A 27,329-nucleotide genomic window follows, 5' to 3' on the forward strand; every position below is an offset into this window, starting at 1 on the left:
ATCCCACTAATCTGAAAGTGAGTCTGTTCTGCCAAGGATAACTCCAAATTATGCGCCACTGCGCCTGGGTAGCCCCAGAGAGACACCCCAGCTATTATAAGCCAAGTCACGGGGCTGCAGTCTCCAAAACAGGAATAAAAAGTAGAGTGAGGTAAAGCTATAGAGAAATTGGTAAAGTAAACTGACGCCATAACTGGCACGACAGCCTGAGGCGCTGCAGGGTAGAAAGTAGTAGCCGTGATGATGGCTGCCTCCTCTCTTTACCACGTCGGCTCAGAGACTTGTTACTAAAAGCTCGTAAATTCAACTCCCGTTAATTAAGAAATATAGACAATTCTGCTGGCGCAGTCCCGGTTGGCATCCAACAGGTGCTACGGGTCTCTAAGTAGTTAATAAGGCGGGCCATGTCCAGGAGTGATTAGTAGCGTGAGTGTCAAAAGAGCCTGGACTGCACGCTGCAAGTCGGCTGCACACCTCTGAAGTGCACTTAAAGGCAGGGTTCGTATTCTGAGTTAGCGTCATTATTGAAAGTGTCGCTATCTCCTTGGCCTCGAGTCGCCAACTGATGGAAATGCCGAAGCCAGAAATGGTGACAACAAAACTGACAACCGGTTCCGGCATTTCCACCAATGAGACGACTCGACGTTGGGGAGACGACAGTTTCGATAATGATGCAAACTCAGAATGCAGGCCCAGGAGTGACAAAAAGCAGACAATCTTAATCTGGTTATGGGCCAACCAATTAGTTTCCGTTTCGTTTCTACGAGCTTCTCACGAGACCACAGCAATGGCGGCTATCAGCCTCACATGAGCCAGCCAACAGAGTACAGACATATTTCGGATGCTTACCGGTGGCCCTGCACATTTCCCCCCATTTCTGTCAGTGCGCTTTTTCCACTGTGTGTGCCTGTCAACTGCCATCCATGCATCATGCAGTGAAGCCTCACGATCCAGGCTGCTTGCAACTAAAACTGGGAGGCGCTGCCGCTACCGTGTCACACAGTGAGAGATGCTGGACAGGCCCTTACCATTTTCGAGCAATTCAGCTTGGATACTCCCAACAGTGTGCACACAATAAAGCATGATGAAAATGCGAAAAGCAGTCACTGTCACACTGATTTTTGTCTAGAAAGCAGGTAACCATTGCTCTGTCTTTTAGAAAATTAATTTACAGTGATGCAAGTGGTTCTTTTTTTTCAGGACCACTGGATAACTTGAACTTTGGATAAGTCTAACTTTTTTCTAGCCTCATGTTCAAATGAACAAGCTTTTAATGTAATAAGGGAGTAATCACTCACTGACATCCACCCAAGCGCAGCCATACGGCTACAAAGGAAAGCTATAAAGCTTTCTCAGAAACTTCATAGTAGTTAAAGAAAAAATTCATCCTGACCTGGGGATCGAACCCGGGCCCACCGCCTTTCCAGGGCAGTCACTATACCAACTGAGCTAACCAAGAGCAGAATTCTGCTGATCAGCCTGGTTAGCTCAGTTGGTAATGAGTCTGCCTCAGAAAGGTAGTCCAGGCCAGGACTATTTTTTCTTTAACTACAAAGTTTCTGAAAAAGATGTATAGCTTTCCTTTGTGGCCTTACAGCTGTGCTTGGATGAATGTCAATGAGTAATTACTCCCTTATTACAAATCTAGTCCACATTAGAAAATTTCCCTAAATATTTGACCAAGCTTTTAGTATATTAAACGTTCAGGTACAAAGCAAATATGAACAGTAAGAATTCTGAGCAAATGAAATCAATTATTTTCAAACATCAATGCATGTTATTTTAAAATACCTTTGAATATCTACAACCGGTACTTTAAGCTAAAATCAAATGCTTGCCCACAATGAACAACTTTTAAATGAAGCAAATGCATGGCTACTTCTGTTTTCATCCACCATGAACATAATTTAGTATACCAGTTAAGTCCTGCCAGGCATTTAATGAAGGAGGGGTGATTATGTAGATGTAGAAGTGATAACCTTGAAACTAGTACCTCACTTACAATTTTTGAAACACAACTTGATTCATTTTTACAGTTTAGCTTAATAGTTATATGACACAGAAGCTTACTGAATGCTGTTATGATGGACTCAATCTGACCATATACTTCTGATACCAGGAGTAAATTATCTGAGGGGCCAGTGGCAAGGCAATGATCGCAAAAGGTAACAGGACCGCTTGCAAAGGTGGCAAATTCAGCTACAACATAAGCTGCATAACCTCTGCCATGCTCCTTTGGATGCCTGAATGCAAAGCGCTGGCTGTGCAATGCCGTGCAGCATTCAAGACGGCACATGTCACCTGCTTATCCCATGCATTCGTTTTGCCAGACATCTCCCCCCAAAATGGGCACAAGCATTGTTGCAAATCGAAGGCATGAAAACGAAACCATACCACATGACTGACATGTTTCACTTTCATTGCATACGGAACTTGCTGTATGCAGTGCAGCTGCACGTGCGCTAGCTTCGGCCCTTATATTTGCCTTTTAAGCTTTTTTTCTCCCCCGTGGTCAATGATACGCATATTCCAATTTCTAATACTGTCGAACCCGCATAATTACAATTTTGGTTACATCGAACTTACGAAATATCCCCTGGAAAATCCCATGTAAAAGAATAGGAAAGCTGCGTCATATATCGAACTCCATTTCACCGGTCATTCGATATATCGAACTCCGCACCACGCAATGGAAGGTGCACCTTTCCCAAAGACGATCGCGTCACCCTCGGCCGTTTGCAGCGTAACATTTTCAAGCCACGCACAGTAGGAATGAGGGAAAACAGTTTGGCAACAGCTGGTCTAGGGCAGTGCCACACCCTTTCCCCAAAGGCGTGCGCATCTGCGATGATCGTTTGCAAGCCATGTGCAGGAAGGAACGAGAGGGAACCAGGTTTGGCAACTGCTGGTACAGAGCAGACGCAGCCGATGTAGCCGTGGTGTTCGGGAGAGGGGAAAAACTCGATTGAGCAAAGTGAAAGGGTGTGCCCATTTTTCTGCCGAGCTGTCTCTTGGCCCTTCCTCTCTCTTTCTCGGACTTCGACGCAGCAGCACAAACTATGCATGCACCAATAATCCAGCTCAACCGTTGTAGACAGAACGTCGGACACTTTCTCCAGTGTGTGTTGTGAACCCTCTGCACGCGGCGGCTGATGTGTGATGCATGTCTCGCGTCATGATGAATGTGCGTAAGATATGGCGGCTTTGGACGTTAAGAAACGAGATATCTGTTCTTTATTTTTTTGCGAGTGTCGTCCATCCTTTTCGTCATGCTGAACGTGCGGCGTAGCGTAAGCTATGACGGCTGCGGACGTTAAGAAGCGGCAGATTTTTTTTAGCGAGAGTCGTCCATCCTTGTATCTATGGGTCAACGAAAGCACACAGTCAGCTGCGATCATGATACCGGCTTTTAGCATTGTTTGCTTCAAACGGCATTTTTAGCTATCATGCTTTCCAATGTTTTTGTGGCAGTGGACGACACCAGCTTCAAGCACGGCATGATAAATCGAACCGCCAGCATGGACACTCTGCCAAGTTCGCTCCCCGCCCCCGCAGGAGCTAATATCAAAAGTATAGTCAAAAGATAAACACACCCTGGCGTTATCTTGGCGGGCTGCCAATAAATGAGCTGTGGATGTGACAGCCAAAACGAAGGGTGCGCCACCGACTAAAGGCTGTTTCACATACAAACGATAATGCTCGCGATTTATGCCATGGCGACACAAAAACCTGTTTTGAGCTGTCGCGGTGGCTCGAGCGACGAAGTTCCAACAAGCCGCAAATTTTTCGCTCTGTCGCTCCCCTCAACGCTGAGTTCGCTAAATCGCTTGCATGTGAACCGGCTTTAACGCTTTTTTTTTCAAAATTTCAGGAGCAAAAGTGGAGGGTGGGTTCATTATGCGAGTGGGGTGATTACATGACAAATACGGTATCATTTTTTACGACCACAAGCGGCGCTTCAAGCAGATTTCTGCATTTCAAATTATCAATATATCGAACTATTTCGTGATCCCCTCGAGTTCGATATATCCGGGTTCGACTGTATATTGCAAAGAATGACAGTGATCACCAAGAAACAACCACGGCACTCATTCCACTATGCTCCACAAAACCCACTTAGTACACAGCGAGTCTCCCATCATTTGTCACGGCACATTTTCAGCCAGGTGTAGACTGCTTTGCAGCCTGGTGCTGCACTTCTGTTTTCTGAGCTGCGAATGTACAGCGGCTGTGTAGTGCTAGCTGTCCACGGGCTGCAGAGCATTAGCTTAACGCAAGACATTGTTGCCGCATGCTGGCTTGTAGATACTGTAAGTAAATACCAACAAGTGCGAGTTAGCAAAACTAGCGAATGTCACTGCGATATGCTCTGATGTTTAGCCGTACGTTCAGATGAGCAGGGCATTTCGGAATTTCTGAGCCTCACGCCTAATATGTTTCAATACTCTGAATAATAGCAGTGCAGCGTAAATCTAATCTAATGCAAATTACTATTCACAAACTAGTCAAACTTTCGAATAACCACCCACCCTAAATTTAAACCAGTGCCAGAAGTACAATTGAAGCACCCGGCAAATTTCCAGGGTGGCGCACACAGGTGCACACGTTCACTCCCCTTTGTTGTTGCTCTGAACCTTTACAGAGATCAGCAGCAATATGAACAAGAAAAAATTATGTCAGTGCAACCTGTGGATCGGTGATTTTCTTTTTCTTTTTTCACAACAAAATAGAGTTGGAAAATATTTTTGTGCTGTGGAAAAGGACTAATCCGACATGACAATTGGCAAGTTCCTAGAACTATTTCACATGTGCAAGTAATCCAAGGAGCAACCAATTTTCAAGCAGCTCAATTACCACTACAAATAAGAACGCAATTAAGCATGCTGCTGAAGTTGGTTAAACAGCCTCCACCTAGCAATGCCTTCCACAGAATAAGATAATTTTGAGCACACGTGAAAGCATTGCAATCACAGTATAAGTTTTCATCGCCTGCAATGACTAATCAAGAAATAAAAAAAACATTAATTCAACACCAAGTACAGAGCAGTGGAAAGTCTAGCATATAAATGACTTATGAAAAGTATGAAAAGCAGGCTTCACAGTTCTTTAAGCCAGCCATTTTAAACACAAACAGCACAACTTAGCTAATAGTTTGTACGTCTGCAACCCTGAACAAAGCACTAAAAAGCATGGCGGCACCAATGCTATGCTCAATATGCAGAACAGCATGACAACACAGACTGCACTCAATCGGCAGAGTGCAATATTAGTGCGGCATCAAGACTATGGGAGTAAATGAAATGATGTGAATGTCTGTGCATATGAGGACTTATGGTAATTTAGCAAGAAAATACTAGAAAAAATTACAAGGGTTCAACGCTGCTGAACCAAATATTGAGCGAAAGCGTTAGCCGCGGGTGACCGAGCGTTCTTCTCTTTTTCTTCTTCCTCAGCCCACATATAAAGCCCCGTTTTAACCAACCGATATGAACGTGCCTTAGTGGCCTGTAGGGGTAATGTGAATGCCAGGGTCCTAGCAGGCTGATTCTGACATGACCGTCCCATGTGAAACGAGAGACCCAAGTTGGCAGCTCCTGCCAGCTTGGGGTCGTCTACGGAGGTTGCCTAAAGGCCAAAGGTCAATGGTGGTCACCGCCGTTCCACGCTGAAGGCTCAAACTGCGAGCAGTATTGCTTTCGCAATAAAAAAAAAAGAATTCTAGTCCCTATCCAAGGTGGTCTGAAGCCCTCCACTACGGCACCTTTGCAATGACGTCAGAGCATAAGCTACCAGCCAACATATAAGGCCAAGCTTAAACTGAGCCGTAATGAACGTACCTGCGTGGCCTAGGGATAACGTGAATGCAAGAGTCTTGGCAGGCTGATTCTGATAGCACCCTCCCATAGCTGCCCGAGTTGGCAGCTCCAGCCAAACATAATGTCAGGAAGTCCTACGTCCAGTTAGTGCTCGGCCATGTCAGATGGCAGCTACCGCCTTCCACAACTCCTCCTTCCAGCCTTTGGACGTAACAGACTGACAGTCACCGCGAGCGTGAGCGCTTAAGGCTTTCGCCTTAAAATGAAGAATAGTTAACTTAGCTGAAGAAGCTGAAAAGCTTTAAGAGGCAGTCAGCGAACTTCAATGCAAGGAAGCTGCCAGCACCTTTCAAGTTTGGGTTTGTACTGGGTTTAATGGCACATAAACTAAACTACTAAGCCATCATGAGCCAAACACAAAGTTCAGAGTCTCATACAAGTTAAAAAACGTTTAATGGGTTGTTGTAAATTCTACAACTGATTTAAAAGATTTGCTTCTTATAGGAATAAAATGCCAAATAAAGTGCTGATGAACGAGTTTTGTTCTAAGAGTATGCGGGGATGAAAAGGGATGTGTCCATCAAATAATTGTGGAAAGTGCTTTTTCCTCAGTTTTTTCCAGTGTGTTGCATGAGCATAAAATGTGGATTATTGTCATCTCCACACATTCCACATGCCAGTCTCTCCTGTTTCCCAAGAATAAAGCTGTGTGTCCGATGCACAGGTGACATAAAATGACTTCAATGCAATGTTCTTGATAAGAGCACAACTTCCAAGACAAATTCCAAAGAACAAAGGCCCTGCTCAGAAAGCCTAACCAGATTGTGGAGGCAATCAAACTGTCTAACCTGAGCTCATGCTCCGCTGGGCCCTGCATAGGCTTCCCAGGAGATTACTGTTCAGTTACAACAGTTCATGTACAACCCACTCAGACTCCCACAATAAGGCTCTCAAGCATGATGGCCCCCCCATCAGTATTCTTCACGAAAATAACTCTGCAAGCTGCTTTTCACCACAAACAAGCAAGCCCAAAAGAATGAGTAAACATATGTCTGGCATAGAAACCAGAATGTTCATTGTGGCTTATGGACTAAAAATTCTAAAGACATCGTCCACAGACCACTAAATTGCAATAGTTGACATCTGGTTTCATAAGGAGAGCCTACCAGCACTGAATACAAGTAAAAAGAACTCAATTCACAGGCGGCCCTCCACTAAAGCCTCTTCATTCGCTTTTCTTTTTTTCCATTTACTTCTACGCACTTTTATTACCTTTTGTGTCTTTTTTTCTTTTGACTATTTTTCCTGCTCTCTTGATTCTGGCTGCTAGCCTATAGGAGACAAAAGTGTCACTCCCCTCCCTCAAATGAGACCACGCTGAATCGTTTAAAAACAGAAGAGCGAAAGAAATAAAAAAATAAATGTCACATAATGCACCTAATTTGACAACTGGCACAGCACTCCCACCGCAGAGAGCTGATGCTAGGCTGTGGAAAACAAAAACCAGCCAAAGAAACAAAGACGATAAAAAAGACTGAATGAGCACTTATATTGCCCCTGCACATTTTTTTCCCTCCTTACAGGTTGTAACTTAAAGATTAAAGCTCAATGCTGGAGCAAAATTACATTAATCGTTTCAAAACTAAGCAGATTTGTACTCATTTAAAATGTGTGTGGCACTTTGGACAACTAAAGTGCGATGAGGCAAAAGCCTTTATTTTAAACGCTGCTGATTCCTGCTGTACTGTGTGCGTCTGCTTCGGAATGCAGCGTTCGAGGAAGCACCAAAGACGTAGCACGAACAGCTGGATTGAACACATCCCAGCGAGGTCAGCTTCGAAATGCATGAATCACCTGGTGATGTCATCGGTCATGACCGGATGTGACATCATGATTATATCGGACCGATGATGTCACCAGGTGGCGACGTCACAATCTAGTGGTATACTGTGGAATCTCATGATGAAGTATGACACTTCTTGCGGACGGACACTCATTAGCCTATTAAGGCTTTCGCCTTAATATATTGAACATAAATACAGTAAAACCCCGCTATAGTAAACAAGGACATAGTAAAAGCTCGAATATAGTAAAGTAAAACTGAAGTGCCAGTTCATCTTCCACAGACAACTATACATTTGTCCCCCTTTATAGTAAAGACATTTTTGGTAAACATCGGTTATAGTGAAGTGAGTGTCTGGCTGCGGCGACGACTTCCTATGAAATGAGATCGAAGCACGCGCGCTACCTAGAATCGCGAGGCAATTTTTTTAGAAAAAAGTTCTTTTAAATAGCTTTAACACCATGCTTAGCAGCACCGAGGAGAAGCCAACTTTATGTAAGCCTTGGAGCCGTGACAGAAAGCGTACAGCATAGGAGAAAAAAAAAGTAAACCTATCCACTAAAGTAAATCTGGCCACACTGATGCGCAATGCCTGACGACATCGAAGGTACCGGAATTGTGAAAGAACGCTAACATTATCTTAATTCATAAGAAAGGGGACGCTAAGGACTTGAAAAATTACAGGCTAATCAGCAATAGAATCAGGACAACCTTATACTCCGTTTCATACATCAAGTGCAGCACTGCCAAAGCTACAGCTCTTGTTTGTGCTCCCCGCATCCACGATGAAAAATAGTACCTGCTTTTGACGAAAGGAAATAATAGTTGCTTTGTCTGCAAGCTTAATACATCTTACATTTGCCATCAACTCCATAAAAAGCACCTTTCTTAGGGAGAAAAGATCGGATTCGGTGAATTTGTATGTTTTGTTTGCCGTTTTCGTTCATGTAGAATTTTCGCTGCCTCGCAACCTTGCCAACGATGCCCAACGCAGCGACCTCAACTGGCTCTTTGGAGCGGATTTTTTCTATAAGATCCACACTGCGAAGATGTCCAGGCATGCGAAACAAGTTATTGCAAATGTGTATGCTCAGAATAGAGCCCATTTCCGTAGAAACCAGATACGAGCGCGTAGTGATACGCCTCTTTTTTCTTGCAGACTACTTGCATAGCTTTCGCTGCGTTGCACCTGATGTATGGAACGGAGTATAGACTTTAATCAACCAAAGGATTAAGCACGATTTTGGAAAGGGTACTCTACCATCGATCATATCCACACTATAAACCAGGCGATAGAAAAGTGCTCTGAATTTAACCAGCCCCCATACATAGCATTCATTGACTACGAGAAAGCATTTGATTCAGTCGAAACCTCAGCGATCATGCAGCCAATGCGAGATCAGGGTATAGGTGAGCCATATATGAAAGTACTGGAAGATACCTATAATGGCTGCACAGCAACCATAGTTCTGTATAAAGAAATTGATAAAATTCAAATTAAGAAGCTGTTAGGTAAGGAGGCACGATCTCCCCAGTGCTATTTACAGCTTGCTTAGAGAGTATTCAAAGGCATGGAATGGGAATAGTTAGGCATCAGGGTCGATGAAGAATATCTCAGTAATCTAATTCATTGATGACATTGCCTTGTTAAGTAACTCAGGGGGACAGACTGCAACTAATGTTAAATGATATAGACAAGAGATGCAGAAAGGTAGCCTAAAGATTAATATGCAGAGGACTAAGGTAATGCTGAACAGCTTGGGAAAAGAACAGAAGTAGAATAGAACAGAATAGGTAGCAAAGCGCTGGAAGTTGTAAGCGAATATGTCTACTTAGGACAGGTAGTGACCGCAGATTCGGACCATGAAAGGAAAATAACTAGGAGAATAAGATTGGGATGGAGTGCATTTGGAAGGTACACAAACATTATGATTAGCAGCTTACCGATATCATTTAAGAAGAAAGTGTATAACGGTTGCATCCTACCGGTACTGACCTGTAGGCTGAAACATGAAGGTTAACGAAAAGAGTTCTACTTAAGTTGAGGACAACGCGGAGGGTCATCGAATGGAAAATGGTAGGTGTAACGTTAAGAGATAGGAAGCGTGCAGAGTGGGTCAGAGGAATAACTCGAATTGATGTCATTCTAGTCGAAATTTAGAAGAAATGGGCATGGGCAGGACATGTAGTTCGAAAACAGGATAACCGATGGTCTCCATGAGTAACCAATTGGATTCCAAGGGAAGGTAAGCGTAGCAGGGGGCGGCAGAAAATTATGTGAGCGGATGATATTAAAAAATTTGCAGGGTCAAGAAAATGGGAGAGGCCTTCACCCTGGAGTGGGTATAGTCCAGCTGATAATGGTGAAAGCTGTCTACAAACATGGGAAGAATGTAAAGAAGAGTAATAGAATTGCAGCGAGAAGTAGGGAAGGGAAGAACTTGCCAGACATACTCAGCACTGTGCAGCACGAAGCTTGTACAAGGCAGCAGTGGCAAGAACTCGAGGAGAGACGTGCGGTTTTGCAGCACTTTACTGCCGCATGCATTTCTCATCTATTGCCTTTTAAAACATAGAAACAGCAAAAAATGATGCAGTGTCCATGAAAGGCTTTGGTTTTCATATGCGATCAAACTCTGCTGTATTCACAGCCACGTTGCTCTCATGCATAAGAGTACTTCCCCAGGATGTAAACAAAACATTTTATAACTGAAAAAATAGCATGAAGAGGCGATAAGAGGGAGAGAGAAGGCATTGAGATTTTTTTTTTCATTAAGCAACAAGATGCGCTAAGTAGCCATTTAGTTACCAGATGACATCTTCAGGACCATGTCATGGCCAACAACTGATATAGCAAAGCCCCTGATATAGATTTTTGCTGGTCCCAATGACCTGAATATAAAGGGGTTTTACTGTAATACAAATTATTGCCTACACGAAACTTCCTAAATATATTTAAAAATGCAATACTATAATATCAAATGCAGTTGGCCATGAAACATATATTCAGCATTACATGATTTTGATGTGGAAAAGCCATACTATCTCGCAAGTAACCTGTCAACGCTAACTAGTGTTTTGCGAAGAAGCCAACCTGAATCACCACAAGCAGCTTTGAAAAATGATAATTAAACTTGGAAAAAAGTCTCCTCATTTCTCTAGCAAGGATCACCTGAGTTGCTGCCTCTTCAATGCTTTTGCGTGCATTGCATTTTTTTATTAAAACTTTTGGCTATAAACTATTCTGACTTTTTTGCTTGTTCAATCTAATGACATTAAGTGCCAAACAGCAACATTATTTATCCAGCTCTACTTTCGAGAGCCATTTGAACCAACACTGACTCTATAAAATGTTTTCCTGTTCAAAATTTCACTACACACAAAGAAACTCAAGCAGATGCACAAGTACTGTTTTAAAACTGAAAGCCGAGTTAAGCATTTCATAATTAGCAACAGAAAACGACGCTGTAATGAGCGACAAAAAAAGGACAAGCGTCTGTCCTTCCATTGTCACTTGTTGCAGCACTGTCTCCAGTAAATATACTGACCTATCACTGCCATCAAGCGCCACTTGCAAAGAACTTCTCGACTAACGTCCCATGTCGCAGCTTTGCCTGTCCCGTTATCATCCAAGATCCACTTCCCACGAACTCCTCCTATCATGCGGTAGTGATCGAAAGTGACTGCAGTAGTCTACCTCTTTCTCGGAGCACTCATCACCACTCGTGCGGCACAATGGAGCACCATGTGGTGTAACAGCTTGTGATCCAACCAGTCACACAGCGCATAACCACTGTTTTTTATCGAAGCCTTAGCATTACTGCGCATGCTCTACTCAGTCTGCTAGAAGTCACCCTTCGAAGAATGAGAAGCAATGTCACAAGCAAAAGACGCCTTGACGAGTGAGTGCCATTCGGAAATCTCACAATGGCGGGGGCTGTGATTTGACATGAACACGAAATTGTGGGATTTGCGAATATTCAATGGGACAATGAATACATAAAGGCAATTAAAGTGTGGTGCAAATAACCTGAACAATAAGTGCTATTCATGAACTACTCGAATCTTGGATAGTCTGAAAGCCCCTTCAAGAACAAGACAGTTGTAACACACTGCGAAATGGAGCCTGCCTGGCCCTCAGTGCAGCAGAAGTCCCACCTCTACTGTGTCCTTCATTTGTGAGCCATACTTTTTTAAAAACATAAGTAGCTGATTCATTCTTCCCCAGACAATTTTTAACTACATCCTAGCATCAATGAGGTATGACCAACATATTTTACACCTTCCAGAGGTGCTTTCAGTACTGGCATACGCCCACCGAAAATGGTAGGGGCTCAGAAGTTATTCCATGCATCCTTGGCATTGCAATACTAGAGAAATGAAGAAGAGCTAAATTAATTCCGCATAAAAGCAGCAACATACAAGGATGATGAGATACCGATTTACAGCATACCAATCAGTGCTCCTGTAGTCATAAATAGCAAATACGAAAAAAAATTGGCTTTATTTTTCTATGCCACAGGCCACCATACTTGAGCAAACCATGGCGTGCCAAATCATGGCACCATGTTCAGGGTAACAACACAGTGTTACAGGCAAAACTGTCCTGGACATGAAACCAGCCAGGGGCAGAAACACATGAAAAACAATGTAGCGATGCTGCCACGTGCATGAGACAACTAAGAGTACAAATTTATGCATCCTTGCCTACACAAACACAACCACAAGCCTGTGACATCTAAGTACCGAGCACCATCTGCCTAGGGGAAAAAATAAAATTTAAAAAAAAAAAAAAAAAACTCTGCAGGCAACAAAATGCAGTGGAAGAAAGAGAAGCACAATCTGCTCGTTCTGCCACCACATCTCCCCAATAATGATACGGCATGGTGGGTACCACCAATGCAAGTACCATTGCTCACCTGATCACTCATGAGAGACAAGGCACATTTTCAGTGCAGGTTACTTAACACAACTGGCTCTGCAGCTTGACGTAATTGGGACTGTGCCTACATGCGAGCCCTGCAGGCTCAGCTTCTTGTGCATGCCCATTAGAATGCAGCAGCATGTAGGATAAGCCTCTCGCATAATGTTTTCAAATGGCAATTCCAAATTATACCTATTCTCTTGGCATCATTTATCAACTATCAGTGGCATACATTCCACCACTTGTACAGGCTCAAAGCACAGAGACACAGCAGTGCAACCATTTAAGCCCACTCTAAGCTCACTGCACTGAATGAATATGCCATCCCAGACAGCTGGCAATGATGGTTCGGTTTATGGGGTTTAACGCCCCACAATGACTGGCTATGAGGGACGCCATGGGTGGAGGGCTCTGGATAATATCAGCCATCTCAAGTTCTTTAACATGCACCGACATCGCACAGGACACTGACGCCTTGCATTTCACCTCTACTGAGGCAAGACGGCAGAGGTTGGTCACCTGATCTCTCTGGCTCCGTAGTCAAAGCCCTAACCATTTAGCCATCGTGGCACCACTGGTCAGTGCAAAGAATGAAGACCACAGCATGACAGCACACACCTTCTTAATGTCGTCGAGGTTGTGGATCTCTGGGGAGAGCCCCCCGTGGACGCAGAGAAACTGCTGGTTCATGAGGGCAGCCAGGGGCAAGCAGTCAAAGGCTTCCATGCAGGCATCGTACACACGCTCTGAATACTTTATCTTGCACTCAGTCTTGAAAGTGAAGTACTCCGTTAGGTGCCTACACTCGTGGTTGCCACGTAGCAGGAAAAGAGTGTTGGAGTAGCAGATCTTTAAAGCCCACAGATATAATACACACTGCACAGGGAGAGAAAAAGAGAAAAGCCATGAAAAATTACCAGCAATTCTAAAAAAATGAAGAAAATAATTACAAGAAGAAGACTCACGAATAGAAACAACACATGAGCCCAGCCAACAAGTCCAATGCTCCAAAGCATCAACTCAGATATGACAGACGCTGCAGTGGAAGGAAGGCTCCAGTAATTTCGACCACCTGGAGTTCCCTACGTACACTGATATCACACGGTACATGCATGCCTTAATTTTCGCCTCCATAGAAGCGCAAGCATCACGGCTGGGATTGCATCCGTATTTTTGGGGATCAGCACTCGAGCACCCTAACCCTTGAGCCACTGGAGAGGAATCCAGTGAACAATGATAATCCTGAAAGGGGCACTCAGGACAAACAGAAGTTGAGCCAGACTGATAGACTACCATGTTTCAAAAATGAAGTGAGAGCTCTTATCAGCTGAAGAGTAGCAGGAAAATGAGATAGGTGTCATCACTCGTCATCAATACAAGTACACTATGACGATGCCAGGTGAAATTCTTTCGCTGTACAGGACAGGAGCCTGAAAACTGAAATAACTTTTGCAACGGTGGGGCTAGCACACTTATGAAACGAAGCAACCCCACAACCCCACAGCACTCACATCCTCATAAACTATAATAACTTGGATCACGACAGTCAGAAAAAAAATATTAGTATGACTTTCCCAAATCTGCTACTAATCAAGGTAACTTCTTGTCATGCATACATCGACAGGGTTACTAAAAACTCAGCTGAAAGCCCATTCTGTTCAGTAGCTGTTAGTGCACGGTGTCATAAATCTAATTGTAACAAAGTTTCATGCTCCTTATGAAGGTAACTCTGTTGCTACAAGTATTTCAAAAGCTATTTAGTAGACAGCACATGACCTGGCAGCATGTTGGAGAGTTAGGAACAGGGGTGGAAGCAGGCTCGAGCATTTTGGAGCAGCTTTGGGAGCAGTAATAAAGCCATTTTGGAGCAGCTTTGGAGCAACGAAACGAGAGTTTTGGAGCATTTGAATTTGGCTTTATAAATGCCTTTGATAATTGCAGTTTTCTCTTTCAGAAATACAAAATCTCTAATCTGATTCCTTTTTATGCAGGTTCAATGCCTTTCCAACTTTGCCTTCATCTCTGACAAGACAAACGGCCAAAGCATGTATAACACAGGCTGACCTCAGCAACAACTTGAAACAGATTAGCAGCAAACTGAACGCTTGCTGGTGCACTTCATAACTGAACACCTAGTCTGACCTAATGCGTTTATCTATTTGGACTTGAGGGACGCAAATGTCGAGTCTACCACATCGATGCGCTCAAGCAGCGATACTAATTTGGAGTTCAGATTAATGGGCACGACATTTCCGCTCCCTATCTTGTGCATATCAATTTTATTTATTTAGAACACACCTCAAAGCCCCTGATATGGTGTATAACATGATCCTTTTTGATCCTATGCCTGGGCTGATAAATTCCTCAGCACTGTATATGTTGCCTGCCAAAAAGGAGCCTGCCTTGACAAGCTTGGCGCCAGTGCTGCTCTCGTGCTTTTTTGCCTACTCTGGGATCGTAGATGACTGCAGCACCACCTCGATTGCCTTGTTTATTAGTAAACATGGTGGAGGTCTACAGGGGTAGAAGCAGGCTCGGGCATTTTGGAGCAGCTTTGGGATACAGACCGATGGCATAGAAGGGTATACCATCCTTCAGATTTACTTCACTGCCTCCTGCCAATAGTTTACCATTCTTTGCTTGAGCAATGCTTGGGCTCATTTTTAATATCTTTGCGATAGGCCATATGCCTTTCCAACACTCTTGAGAAGCTTCCCAGTGATCGACAGCTTTGGCGTAGCAACCCATAACGTTTCTGACATACTTGCCATGGACAAAGGGGCTCCATGTTGAAGCACTGGCTTGTTTTCATAGTAAAAGCATTACAAAGAGGTGTATTTTTTGCAGCCGGACAAGTTTCCCCAACGGCTCAAGGTAGTTTCCGCTATTTGCTCAATTTGCTGCTCTCTACTCTCTCCATTAGCAATTCAAAAAGCTGGGAAGAGGCGATACATCACATGCACAGCAATTTGTTTTTTGCAGTTAACTATCTCCACTTACCTGTGGCTCATACTAAGTTTACTTGCTAACAAATATATATTTTGCTCCATGCTTCCTTCCCTTAAAAAAAATTTCATTTGTATTAAGCCCAAAGCAAGATGCGTTATATCTTTGCCCCTGGTGCTGTGACTTTGTTCCCGTGCTGCACTAAATTTGATGGCACAACATCAAGACAGACAGTTTGGAGCAGTCTTGGAGCAATATTGCATTTTGGAGCAGGATGGAGTAGGGAAACCAATTTGGAGCAGAATGGAGCAATTGGTGTAGCACTTCCACCCCTGTAGGAATAAGCACTTCAAAGCTATCCTCAAGGTAGGCCTATTGCGAGTGAACAGACTACGGATGGCGTGCAGTAAAAAGCTGGAGACAGAAATGTAATTTGGCAGTCCTAGCTCTGTTACAGTGATGAAGTTTATAATTTCAGGCACGATAACCACGTCAAAACACAGCGTAGCCATCAGGGACACCAGTGCTGCAGGCAGATCAGAATGTGTGCAGCAAATACATTTCTGTGGTACGAAGAACATAAAGCAAAACAAGTCCAGGTTGATGAGTGTCCATTTCAGTGCTGAATTCATGCCACTGGCGTTAGTCTCTCTCACAGAACGCAAATGTAACAAGCATACACTTGCCGATCATACACAAGCAGCAAACCACCAAAATGCCACAAACACAGCAATCGATGTCTGATTGGTCCCGCTTCTGCGTCTATTCCTACTCTTAGTAATGGCTGCTTTTCTTTTTAATTCCAATATGAAACACTGACCATGTTTGGAAGCATACACAACACACAGAAGTTGCTTTATGATGCTTTTAGTATCTTTTTTGACAGGGGAAAACTCTCCTTTTTCACAGCGAAAGATTTCTTTGCAGTTGGCCTTCAAGTTGCGCTTGAGAAGTTTGAAAATCAACTGATCATCATGCATCAATGCAATAGGCCGCACCAGGTGCAGTAGTGAAAAAGGTAGCTACTTGCCTCAATGCTGAAGTACCCCCGATCCACATAGTCCCCGAGGAAGAGGTACTTGGTGGTGGCAGGTGGTCCACCCACCTCAAACAGCTTCATCAGGTCATAGAACTGGCCATGGATGTCGCCACACACTGCCAATACACACAAACACACACAACGTCAAGAGCTGACACACCAGTTCATGCTGCTTCCTACCCTACCAGTCTAATGCTGTCGCACCTAGAAGCAATTCTGAAAAGACTACGAACACACAAGGTGGTCACATTGAACTCGCACAAGCTTCTCCACTTTCAACTGAGATCATTTTGTAGATGCGACATGGCTCATTCTTCAGTGAACAGCACGGTCATACCAGAAAATATTCTCTAAGAGTTGCTTTCATTTTTGGAGTGCAAGAAATACACTAGAAGAGGGACAATACAACAGGGAGTTTCTTCCAATTAAACCTCCACAAAAAAGCATACAAATCCACATCATGAGCTGCACACCACAAACTAAAAACTGAACCACAACAGGAAGTTTACTGGGTGCACTTATCAAGGCATGAAGGATAAAGTGATTTCTTATGTACACTGCTTTCATATGCAAGCTTCTTATCACTTGAAACAAGAATTCCTTTTCTCAAATGCATGAAAAATCTCGAATACATCATACAAGAGTTCACTGTGGCGTATTGCCATAAATGGACAACATGCTGAGAGGTGCAATGACCCTGACTCCAGTAACAATCAACATCATTTGAGGTGCACGATCCAACCACATTTCAGCAATGTAGGTCATAAAACAAAAAGGTAGTTCATCCCCAACACCCCTTTTAAAAGAAACAAAAGTCAACTTATGTATCTCTAAGCAATCTTCAAGCTTCTTTTAGGGCTGAAGAAAATATCTGGGCATTATAACATTTACATACACTGCTTAGATTTCCACTGTTTGCAAAACACAACCACTGTGTCTTCTCACGTTTTTTGTTGGGTTCCCTTTAAACCACTGAACAAACTATTGTTATGATCAGGCTTATGAAGATGACTGAGTACAGTTCTGTACACAGAATAAAAAAAAAGCGCTCACCTCTTTTTTTTTTTTTTTACACAGCAAAAGCTACTGTGGCTTGCATTGACCCTTGATTTCAGCTGTTTAGTCGATGATACCGACAGTGTTAGTGTGGCCGTTGATAGTGATGCTGGAGATTACAATACGGCTGTAGATTTCTTGGTGCTGGCTGCGCAATAACCATTCGTGCACTGGCTGAGGCCACTTAGGGGGAGAGTCAGGGCAGTGGTCATACACTCAGAAGGTTTAGTCAAAAACTGGGAGTCTCCAGGGCAAATTGGGAGGGTTGGGAGCAATAATGTCAATGAATGTCCTTCAAAAATATAGTATGCAATGAGTATGGAAGCATGACAAATAACGTACAGCACCGAAAAAGGCGAAGACTAAACATGCAATGTGCTTGTCCTGTTCATTATGGATTTAGTCCTGGTCTTTTTTGACACTGTGCATTATTTCAATCATTTCTGTACCAACTCGCCCAACTTCGACCTTACTGCAGTGTATGGAAGTGTCACCAAGTGTTCGCAAGGCCTCCTAAATAACTTTGATCACCACAAGGAACTTCCCTGTGCCATGGCATCGTCACCCTCTATCCACACCCCAATTCTCCTTGACTTTCCAGGCCATGTTTTCTTCACCACCAGCAGATCTCTCCCACCTTTCCTTTCATTAAATATCTCTCTCTCTCTCTTGCATAAAATACACGAATTAGTCACGATGCAAATTTTGATCATTTGAACTACTTACAGAAAATCTACAAGCTACTCTGAAGTATGCTGGCCAACTTCTGGAGCTGTTCACTACGCTGTCACTCGTAGCCCAAGTTGCTTGGGGACTCAGTCATCTCCACAGGCCTGATCATAACAATAGTTTGTTCAGAGAGAACCCAACAAAAATGTGGTGAAAAGACAATTAGTGGTTGTGTTGTGCGAACAACAGTGGAAATCTAAGCAGTGTATCTAAATGTTATAATGCCCAGATATTTTCTTGAGCCCCAAAAGAAGCTTGAAGGTTGCTTAGAGATACATAAGTTGTCGCTTGGCCAGTGTCACGACGCTTTAGCCCATCGTTTGCCGGCTCCTTATACATACATACATACTCTGAAGTGCTCAGTCTTGAGTTATTTCTACTGACATTAAATAGCTTTTTCTTTCCTACCAACTTTAATGAAGTATATTACAGGCTAAGCTTTTATGGCATGTGAATAGCAGCCAGGCCTGAGCTAAGGTTATATACAAGAATACATGCCAGAGCCCTTCATAGTGGGCAAAACACACTATAACCTGACTTTCAAACAAACAGCACATTTCAAAAACATCACTTTAAAGCCAAACATTGCATAAACAGTTGTTTTCAAGGAAATGTGCTTGGCCAGGCTAAAAGCTGACTGCACCACACACCTAGTGGCCCGACATCTACTGTGTCAAGCGCTACACAAACTAATGAAATAATGTCCTGCTAAAATGCTGTTCTCCCCTTCAAGCAGCTGCTGAAATCAAGAATTTTTTTCACAGAGCACGCACAAATGAAGGTAAGAGTGTGTACAGGTGTATAACGGCTGCACATAAAGTAACATATCTGAAGAAACAATTTCCCGAAATGAGAACAATGCACTTGTCATTTTGATGACACGTTTTTGGTAGATAGCAGCTGTAATTTAACAATTCATTCATACTACTGAGCTCTGATAGAATATTTAAATGCCACACAAAAATGACCACTAGCAGTTAATTTTGACTAGTCAGGATACCCTGGAAAAAAAAAAAAGTTATGAAATTATCCTTTCAGACCTTAATTCTTTGTAGCTCTGCAAAAGAAAAATGGCATTCAACAATGCCCACTGTTAGGTGATGTTGACACAATGATAAAGGGCAAATGAGGTTCGCATTAAAGGCACTGGCTGAAAATCAGGAACAGTGGCCTTTACAGGAAACAATCCAGCACACTTTAGCACTAGGAGACACGGTTGTGTCTCCCACGGTCACATATGCCATGCAAGAGTGGACACTGCAGTGCTCACAAATTGGACGCAAGCGTGTTGGAGCAGTGCAATCCTCTAACCAATGTTAAAATGTAGACTAATTACATTTACACGCTCACGTATAGGATATCCCAACGATACAGTAAAAAAAAACTTTCATGCAATGACAGTACATAACATCCACAGACTAGTAATAGTCACGATGTACTAAAGTTTGCTGATTGGGTTTAACGTCCCCAAGTAACTTGGGCTACGAGGGACAGCATAGTGAACAGCTCCAGAAATTTAGACTACCTGGAATTCTTTTAGCGTGCAATGACGATGGAAAACACGCGGCCCCTTGCTTTTGGCCTCCACCGAAAAATCTGCAGTGACACTTAGGACTGCCAGCGTGTATGAAGGAGGAAGCTTGCTTGCACAATTGCGCTGCCTCAACACCCGACTCCCACCCTTCCTCCGGTGGAGCGCGCGCCACCATGCAACTGGTGGTGGAATTCTGTATTTCTGCTTCTCTCGCTCCCCTCTCCCTCATCTGCCCCCTCTGACAGTCAACCAGTCCACTTCTCTGACAGCAGCCACTGCACTAGGTCACGTGGTGTAGAGAGGTAACACAAACAATCGGAGGTACTCTAACTAGATTAGCAAATGCATGCTGATTATCAAGTGAAATTGGGAAGGAGAGCACTGCATGACGAACAGTTGAATCATAGCTATAGAAAAAAGGGGAAATCTGGTCCTCCATGGAGGTCCGTTAGCGACGCCTATGAGCAAATTGGGCGCCAGAGGCGACAAGGGGAGGAGGGATCCTCCTACCGGGGTATAAGCTGTGCAGGCTGTTGTCCCGTTCACTGCTTAGGCAGCGAGTAGCATGACGGTACCTTTCATGTATTTTCTTTTTATACCATTCGGGTGACGTCACAAGGTACCATGGGTTTTGTGGCACTTCCTGTGGACACCACTCATGAGTGAGGCTTTTGCATTAAAGCTTCTGTCACGGCAAAGATCAAACACTTGCGTTCAGTAGTACTCAAGCGCCTTGACCAGTGCTCCACCACGGCCTGAACTGTAGGGAAGTATCATAAAGAGGAGCCTATACCTCACTTTTCCCATTGTTTTTTCTTTTCTTTTTTCAGTACATGCACTCGTTGGGAATGGTAATCAATATGCTTTTGCACAATAAAATCAAGAGAACCGCACCATGGTTTAGCCATGCCTTTTTCACAAAGCCCTAAAAATCGCATGAGAGACAAGCTCTACACTGAACTTGCTGTCACGAAAGTGCTTCAAGCAAAATATGCTTGCTTTTGTCAGCTTAAACTTCTCTCCCTTATCATATTCCAAGATTCACTGCAAAAAATTGCAGAATTGCAGAAGATATTGTCGCAGCCGTAGGTGCTCCTGCACCCGATTGCACAGTAGTACCTCCTATTGATCAGATCCATAAAAATCAGTTGGCATGCTTTTTATGCACATAATGCATGCCAGACTAGAAACAATGCGTGCTGGAAAGCTCTCTCGGGTTGCTCAGTATGTTTTCAGGTCCTCGGAGAAACATGACATCTACTGACATCAGCGAGATTTTCCTCCCCATGTCCTCTCCAGCACTTGCATGGACTGCAGGACATTAGAATGGCATGCTTTTAATCAGTGATCCATCGCCACAGTTCAAGTGCTCCAGGTGTTCAGGTAGCAGATACCGAGGCTTGCAAGCATCTTCCGCTCTATGTTATTTTATAATAAATAACCAAGTACTACTTTTACGCATAATAAAAAACTTCCCAGACAAGACCTACAGTGAGTCTGCTGCAGTACATTAGATGCTCAGCATATTTGAAGACCACTTCAGTGTCCCTTTAATTTTACGGTTGTGCACATACGCTGAGCAGCCCCTTCAGCAAGTAACTGGTGCATTTTACCATTATTCTTGTCTGCAAAGCCATCACTGGCAAGATATGCAGCAGCAATCAATCACATATGAATCACCAAAAAGAAAAATTAAGCACTCAAGTTGTGCCTCAGGGTGTGGTCTGAAATGGAACATCCAAAATTCTCACACCAACACTGGCACTTCTTTTGAACCATGTGCCCCACAGTGAAAGACTCCACAGGCAGCAAGTTAAACTGCAACCCAGAAGAGTGCAGAGGCCCCCCAAATCTGCAACCACGACAGCAGACTGCCAGGTCAGAAATAGGCTCTGGGCACCGCACGTTCATGGTGCCCCGATGCTTGTAGGCCACGCCAACGCGCCCCTTTATCAGACACGCTCATTTGGAAGCCAGCCAAACCCTGTGCTGGGTGTCAACTGCTTCGCAAACAAACACCCATCCCCGATGAGACTACGATGTTACTGCCCTCCAACAGCACACGGCAAGCACATCAAGCAAAATTATGGTGCCAGTGATATTGCACTTTATAAGGCAGCTGCTGATGACTTTCGGATGTCTGGTAATTCAAGGCTAGTGCAGCCATGAAAGATGCCACAGTACCAAGCCATTGTCGTCATGGGTATATATATATATAGCCAATATTCACTTTCAGGCTCTGAAATATTCACCAAATGAGAAGGCCAAGTCCCAAAGACCCACAATATCATACCTGCTGATTTCCATTCTCACATCATGGGAATTATTTTTCCCAAGTCTTGCGTAACACCATTCCAAGAAATAACATTAATTTTGCAAATCCTGAATTTTGCTCACTGCGGTGAGCTCTAAACTCTGAACTCAAACGTTCAGATCCAGCCTGCAGCTTCCCTTCCTAATGGCAATAGCATTTTTTTTTTTTTCTAGTCTAAGAGCTTTTGCTTCTAATACAGTCGTGCCTCGTTAATATGGACACTTTGGTTTCTGACCAAAACTGTCCATAAAGCGAGTCATCCATAATAACGAGTCATGAATAAAAACGAAAGGGATTTTATCGAAAAAAAAAAGAATTGTAATTAATGACTGCTTTTGTAGATAACTGTGTGTACTGGAGTCAAAATTTGACAGAACACCGACAGATTCGAATGCAATATCCTTATCATTGCCGTCTTCGAAAAATGTAGTGCAGTCTGAAGAGACTCGCGTACCATGACACGCGTGATGGTGGGCTTTGTGTTGGTCGAACTTTCGAGCACGAACTCCTCACTGGCTGATGAATCAGCGTCCGATTCTCTACTCACCACCACTTCCAAAATGGCCTCGTCACTGAGCAAAGTAGCCGCTAAGTAGCTGCTTGAGATTCTTCTGAGGCGAGGAAACAGTCGAGCTGTCGATACTAGTCCTTCACGGCTTGGATTAACTGAGATGGCTTTTGCCCCTAGTATTCACAGATTGCTTGCTTCGCACCTACATTCAACTGTTCTTTTGCATTTAACTCCCTCCATGCCAAAATCCAGACTGAAGTTGAGGATTACAGGCTCCTGATGCTTTGCACTTTCTTGCCTAGTTAACCTTTCTGCCTTTCCGTTCTTCTGATTCTTTTTTGCCTTGTACTCTTTCCGTAAGGAAGTGAGGGAGTCAAGTTGGCAAGCTGCTATGCAGAGGGCTATCGAACACCCTATCTTCTTGGCGCCATTTCTATGGGCTCCTATAAAACAAACACTGCAAGCTGAAGTACAGTTTAGAACGACGGCTAGCCGACTGCAAAGAGCTCAGGCCTTGTCAAGGCCGCATCGTTGACTTGTGAAGCCAACATGCGGACCGCCTGAAGTGCAAAATGTGGCAGTTCGGCAGCGTAACAGGGACGAAAACCAGGAGCATGAGAGGGAAGCGCGTCCAGGACGGGACGCCCGGTCTCGGCTGCGTGCTCGTACATCGCGCCTTTCTTTTGCCGCCATACTTTGTGAGTGTGTCTTAACTCTCACCGAAAAGCATTAACGGCTTCATGTAACACATACTGTGGTTTGGGAAAGAAAACTTCAGTTCCCGCCGCCAGTGTAGGCACTTGTCTTTCTTCCCGTCATTTTTTTCTTGCTTTTACCGGCCTCTCTGTTCACGTTCAGCAGAATTGATTGCAACCACATGTTGCCATTTTTCCCACCGCGCCGGCACTGCCGCTGCACCCAGAAATCTCCTGGTTCCCCCCTTTCGGGGTCTTTCTTACGCTGACCCTCGGTTTGCTGTGTACGTTCCTCTCTGCTGTTGTGCCCCCTCCCCCCCTCTAAAACGGCGACACGGCCGCTTTGGTCTTTCCAACCCCACAGGACTCGTTCAGGCATCCGGCCGTATCGGCTGTCGCGTAGGTTCGCAGGTGGCGTGCCCTTCTTTAACTTACTTTCGGAGTCCTCTGCTTTTTTTCAAGCACTGTCCATATTACCGAGACAAGAATACATGGGCCCAAGTGGGCCATGTGCATTCTTCCCCTGTCCATTGTCCAGACAGCGAGTTTCCATATTAACGAGGCGTTTCCATATTATATTAATACACTGAAAACGTTTCGTCCCCAGAAAATCTGTCCATAATTCGGGTCATCCATATTAACGGGGGTCATATTAACGGGAACGACTGTATTCTGAGCCAGCTAGCATCACTTGCAAATGCAAATCAAACATGGCACTATCAGCACATGAATGGAACAAAGCAGGACATAGACTCAAGTGTCACTGCTGCACTCAGAACTACAGTGTTCTGACAAAAGGCAGGGAATTGTGAAATAAAAAAAAAAAAAAAAAGAAACTGAACACTTCCACAGTGTTCAACTGCATGCCCTAATGTCTCTTTCCTTTCCTGTACACCTACCAAACTCATGCTTAAGATAAGCATACATGCCCTCTGACCACTGCTGAGAAAAACACTTTTAAGGTTACTGTTTCCTGTCTGCTTCATACCAGTTCACTCTGTATTTCACTGCTGTTAAAAGTGTGCGCACGAAACAGGTTCCAAAGAGGAGGTGAAGTGAATAGATTTTTCAACAATGAACTGGACTTCAAACAACAATACCTTACTGGGACGTAAAGTTGCAAAGTTGCACGCTAATCAATTTTTAGGACCGTGCAGTAGTTTTGTGAAACTGCTGCTGAGTAGCTTTATAGCTGTGTTTTGCCCTTTTCCAAACAATGAGAATAGCAGCTGCGCTCAAGAATGGTTACAGTCCATTAAATTCTAAAATCATTCAAGTGCGTAACTCAGCTTTCTACCAAAAATCAACTGCCGACATAGGAGCAGGACAGCTGCTGTTACGTTTCAACTGTCCATGACACTGCTTTCGGGGTACTGTTGAAGAGTGCGAGGCATAGCGCATGCTAGCAGCCCAGCTACCAAACCATCATGGCCCACCATCTTTCGAGAGTACAGTTGAGAGAGGTAAGAACTTTTGAGAGATAAAAGCCCAAAACTTTGGTGCAAAAGCATGCCACATATCACTTGTGCAGTGCAAGCAAGCAGCAGCTGCTTGAGGATAAAGAGCTCATATATTCATTTTAAGGTCAACCATGCTCGCTATATAAAGTGAAAATTATGTGCATTTACCTAAAACATCTAGGAAGATTTCAATATATTCAATGTTTCATAATTTTCATGTTCAATACATTGAGTTTTGACAGTACAGCTATTTTTCCCATTGTAGGGAAAAGTGTTAACAAGCAGCTGAAGAACATCAAGAGTGCGACAGCTAAAGTAAGACACGAGCATAACTCTAGCAAGTGCACTCAACTGAGTCCACATCTTTCAATAATGGTTTACACAACTAAATAAGGTCATGATTAAGACAAAAGAGTTACACAAGTCACCAGCCACGGAATGAACAAATACTGATAAATATTCACAGCAAATATGTCATGCAGCCAAAAAAAAAAAAAACATTTCACCAGTATGCAAGCTACAATATGCCATGATCTTAAGCTCTCACTTTCCAGTGTTTTCCAAGCCACAAGAAGCCTTATCGACCCAATTGCAACTGTTACCCTTACAAGGTAGCTGCATGCAAGCAGTTAATTTAGTAAAAGTTCATGGGCTGGGTCCCCCATTAATACACATCTGCATTCAGCTTTCACGTGTAAATACAGCTTTTCTCAATGAAATGGGGTCAATTTAGACAAACATGCAAAAGGAAATGGTATCAGCAATGTAATACACTGAAGAAAGAAAGAAAGAAAGAAAGAAAGAAAGAAAGAAAGAAAGAAAGAAAGAAAGAAAGAAAGAAAGAAAGAAAGAAAGAAAGAAAGAAAGAAAGAAAGAAAGAAAGAAAGAAAGAAAGAAAGAAAGAAAGAAAGAAAGAAAGAAAGAAAGAAAGAAAGAAAGAAAGAAAGAAAGAAAGAAAGAAAGAAAGAAAGAAAGAAAGAAAGAAAGAAAGAAAGAAAGAAAGAAAGAAAGAAAGAAAGAAAGAAAGAAAGAAAGAAAGAAGGAAAGAAAGAAAGAAAGAAAGAAAGAAAGAAAACATGCGAGAGTAGAATGCCTACAACACAGTCTTAAATATGCAGTTCTCAGATGGGCAGCCAAGCGCATACCTTGATCAAGGCTCACAACTTGTTAGCTTGAAAGGAAATCCACAACTTAAGACACCAGTCTGCCCAAGGCACAGGAGGACATCACAGCAAAAAGATCCACTAAAGCATAGTTTGTATAACCACAGGCAAGAGAAATACAGGTTTGTCCCAGCAAACTTTTCTCAACACTGCATCTATCCCTCATAGGTTGAACACGCCGACTTCAGTGCTCACAAGAGGTCCTTGCACCATCTAAAAAATTATGAGGGACACTTAAGCTCCGCCTTTAAGGGTATGATGCAATGGTGTAGGCTACCACCCAACACATAAATCCCAGCTTTAACCAAGCGGTATGAGCGTGCTAGCGCAGCCCAAGGATAATGCGCCCGACTCCGCATCCAAGAGCACTAGAAGGATGATTCTTATCCCACCTTCCCACCTGAAAAAAGCAACCCGAGTTGGCATCTGCTCGCAACTTTCCGATATCGTGGTCTTGTTAAGTTGCACTAACCATCGAAGAATCAGTACCCGGTCATGCCAGCTACCCCCTGCCAGTGCTATGCCAGTCATTTTTTGCTCACAACGCCGACACTGAATTTTCTATTAACGAGGCCTTTACCACTATTGCACTAATATCCACTTCAAAGATAAACTTGGAGGAACTTTCCACTTCAGGCATTTGAGTCGGTGACTCAGTAGATGAGTCCCCAGTGCCAACTAGGCAAAGCCCAAAGGTTCAAGAGCCCAAAGAGTGACATGGACAGCCCTGCATGTATGTGCTCCTGCTTTGTTGTCCACACAAGACACTCATCAATCATGGAGACAATACCCAGTAGCACTGCAAATATGAATAAAAAAAAAAAACAGCTGAAACAAAACTTCGAAGTCTACAGCCTGAGGAAGGTGAACCGCACTCATTATTCACTCCTCCATGCAGTGACTAATGATTCACAAGTTACGCCCTGTTACAGACTTACCCCTCTCCTTCTAGAGTAGCGCCTGTGCATACAGACAAGTTACGAGCACTAGTACAAACCACTACCTTTTCTTCCACACACTGAAAAAAAGGAAGACAAAATGGACTAACAGAAAACCATCTACCAATACAATATCGTAATATTTTGAACAGGAGAGATCACAGTTAAAAAATACGTGAAATTACCTGCAAAACGAGCTACAAGAGTTCATCTTTTCCAGTGCAGTCTGATCGAGATGCAATCATAATCAACTCTGACTCCCCTATTCTTTCACATCAAGCAATGTAGTTTGAATGCACTGCTGCTTGTCTACTTCACCGTTTCACTGGCTTTGATACACTGCTTCTCTGTCCTACCCCCC

At 43.5% G+C, this 27,329-nt stretch overlaps 1 protein-coding gene across 2 annotated transcripts in view; it reads right to left on the minus strand.

Annotated features, from left to right (window-relative positions):
- LOC146184668 (serine/threonine-protein phosphatase 2B catalytic subunit 2-like) overlaps positions 1 to 27,329 on the minus strand; it is a 115,220-nt gene that overhangs the window by 67,386 nt on the left and 20,505 nt on the right. For both annotated transcript variants that reach the window (XM_084609442.1, XM_084609443.1), the window contains exons 3-4: positions 16,560 to 16,684; positions 13,202 to 13,459 (exon numbers count right to left, since the gene is read on the minus strand). In XM_084609442.1, the coding sequence (XP_084465568.1) occupies positions 13,202 to 13,459; positions 16,560 to 16,684 (383 nt within the window). The remainder of the gene's footprint in view (positions 1 to 13,201; positions 13,460 to 16,559; positions 16,685 to 27,329) is intronic.

This window comes from Amblyomma maculatum, chromosome 7 (assembly GCF_055883805.1).
Source record: "Amblyomma maculatum isolate TAMU_Amacu chromosome 7, ASM5588380v1, whole genome shotgun sequence".
NCBI lineage: Eukaryota > Metazoa > Arthropoda > Arachnida > Ixodida > Ixodidae > Amblyomma > Amblyomma maculatum.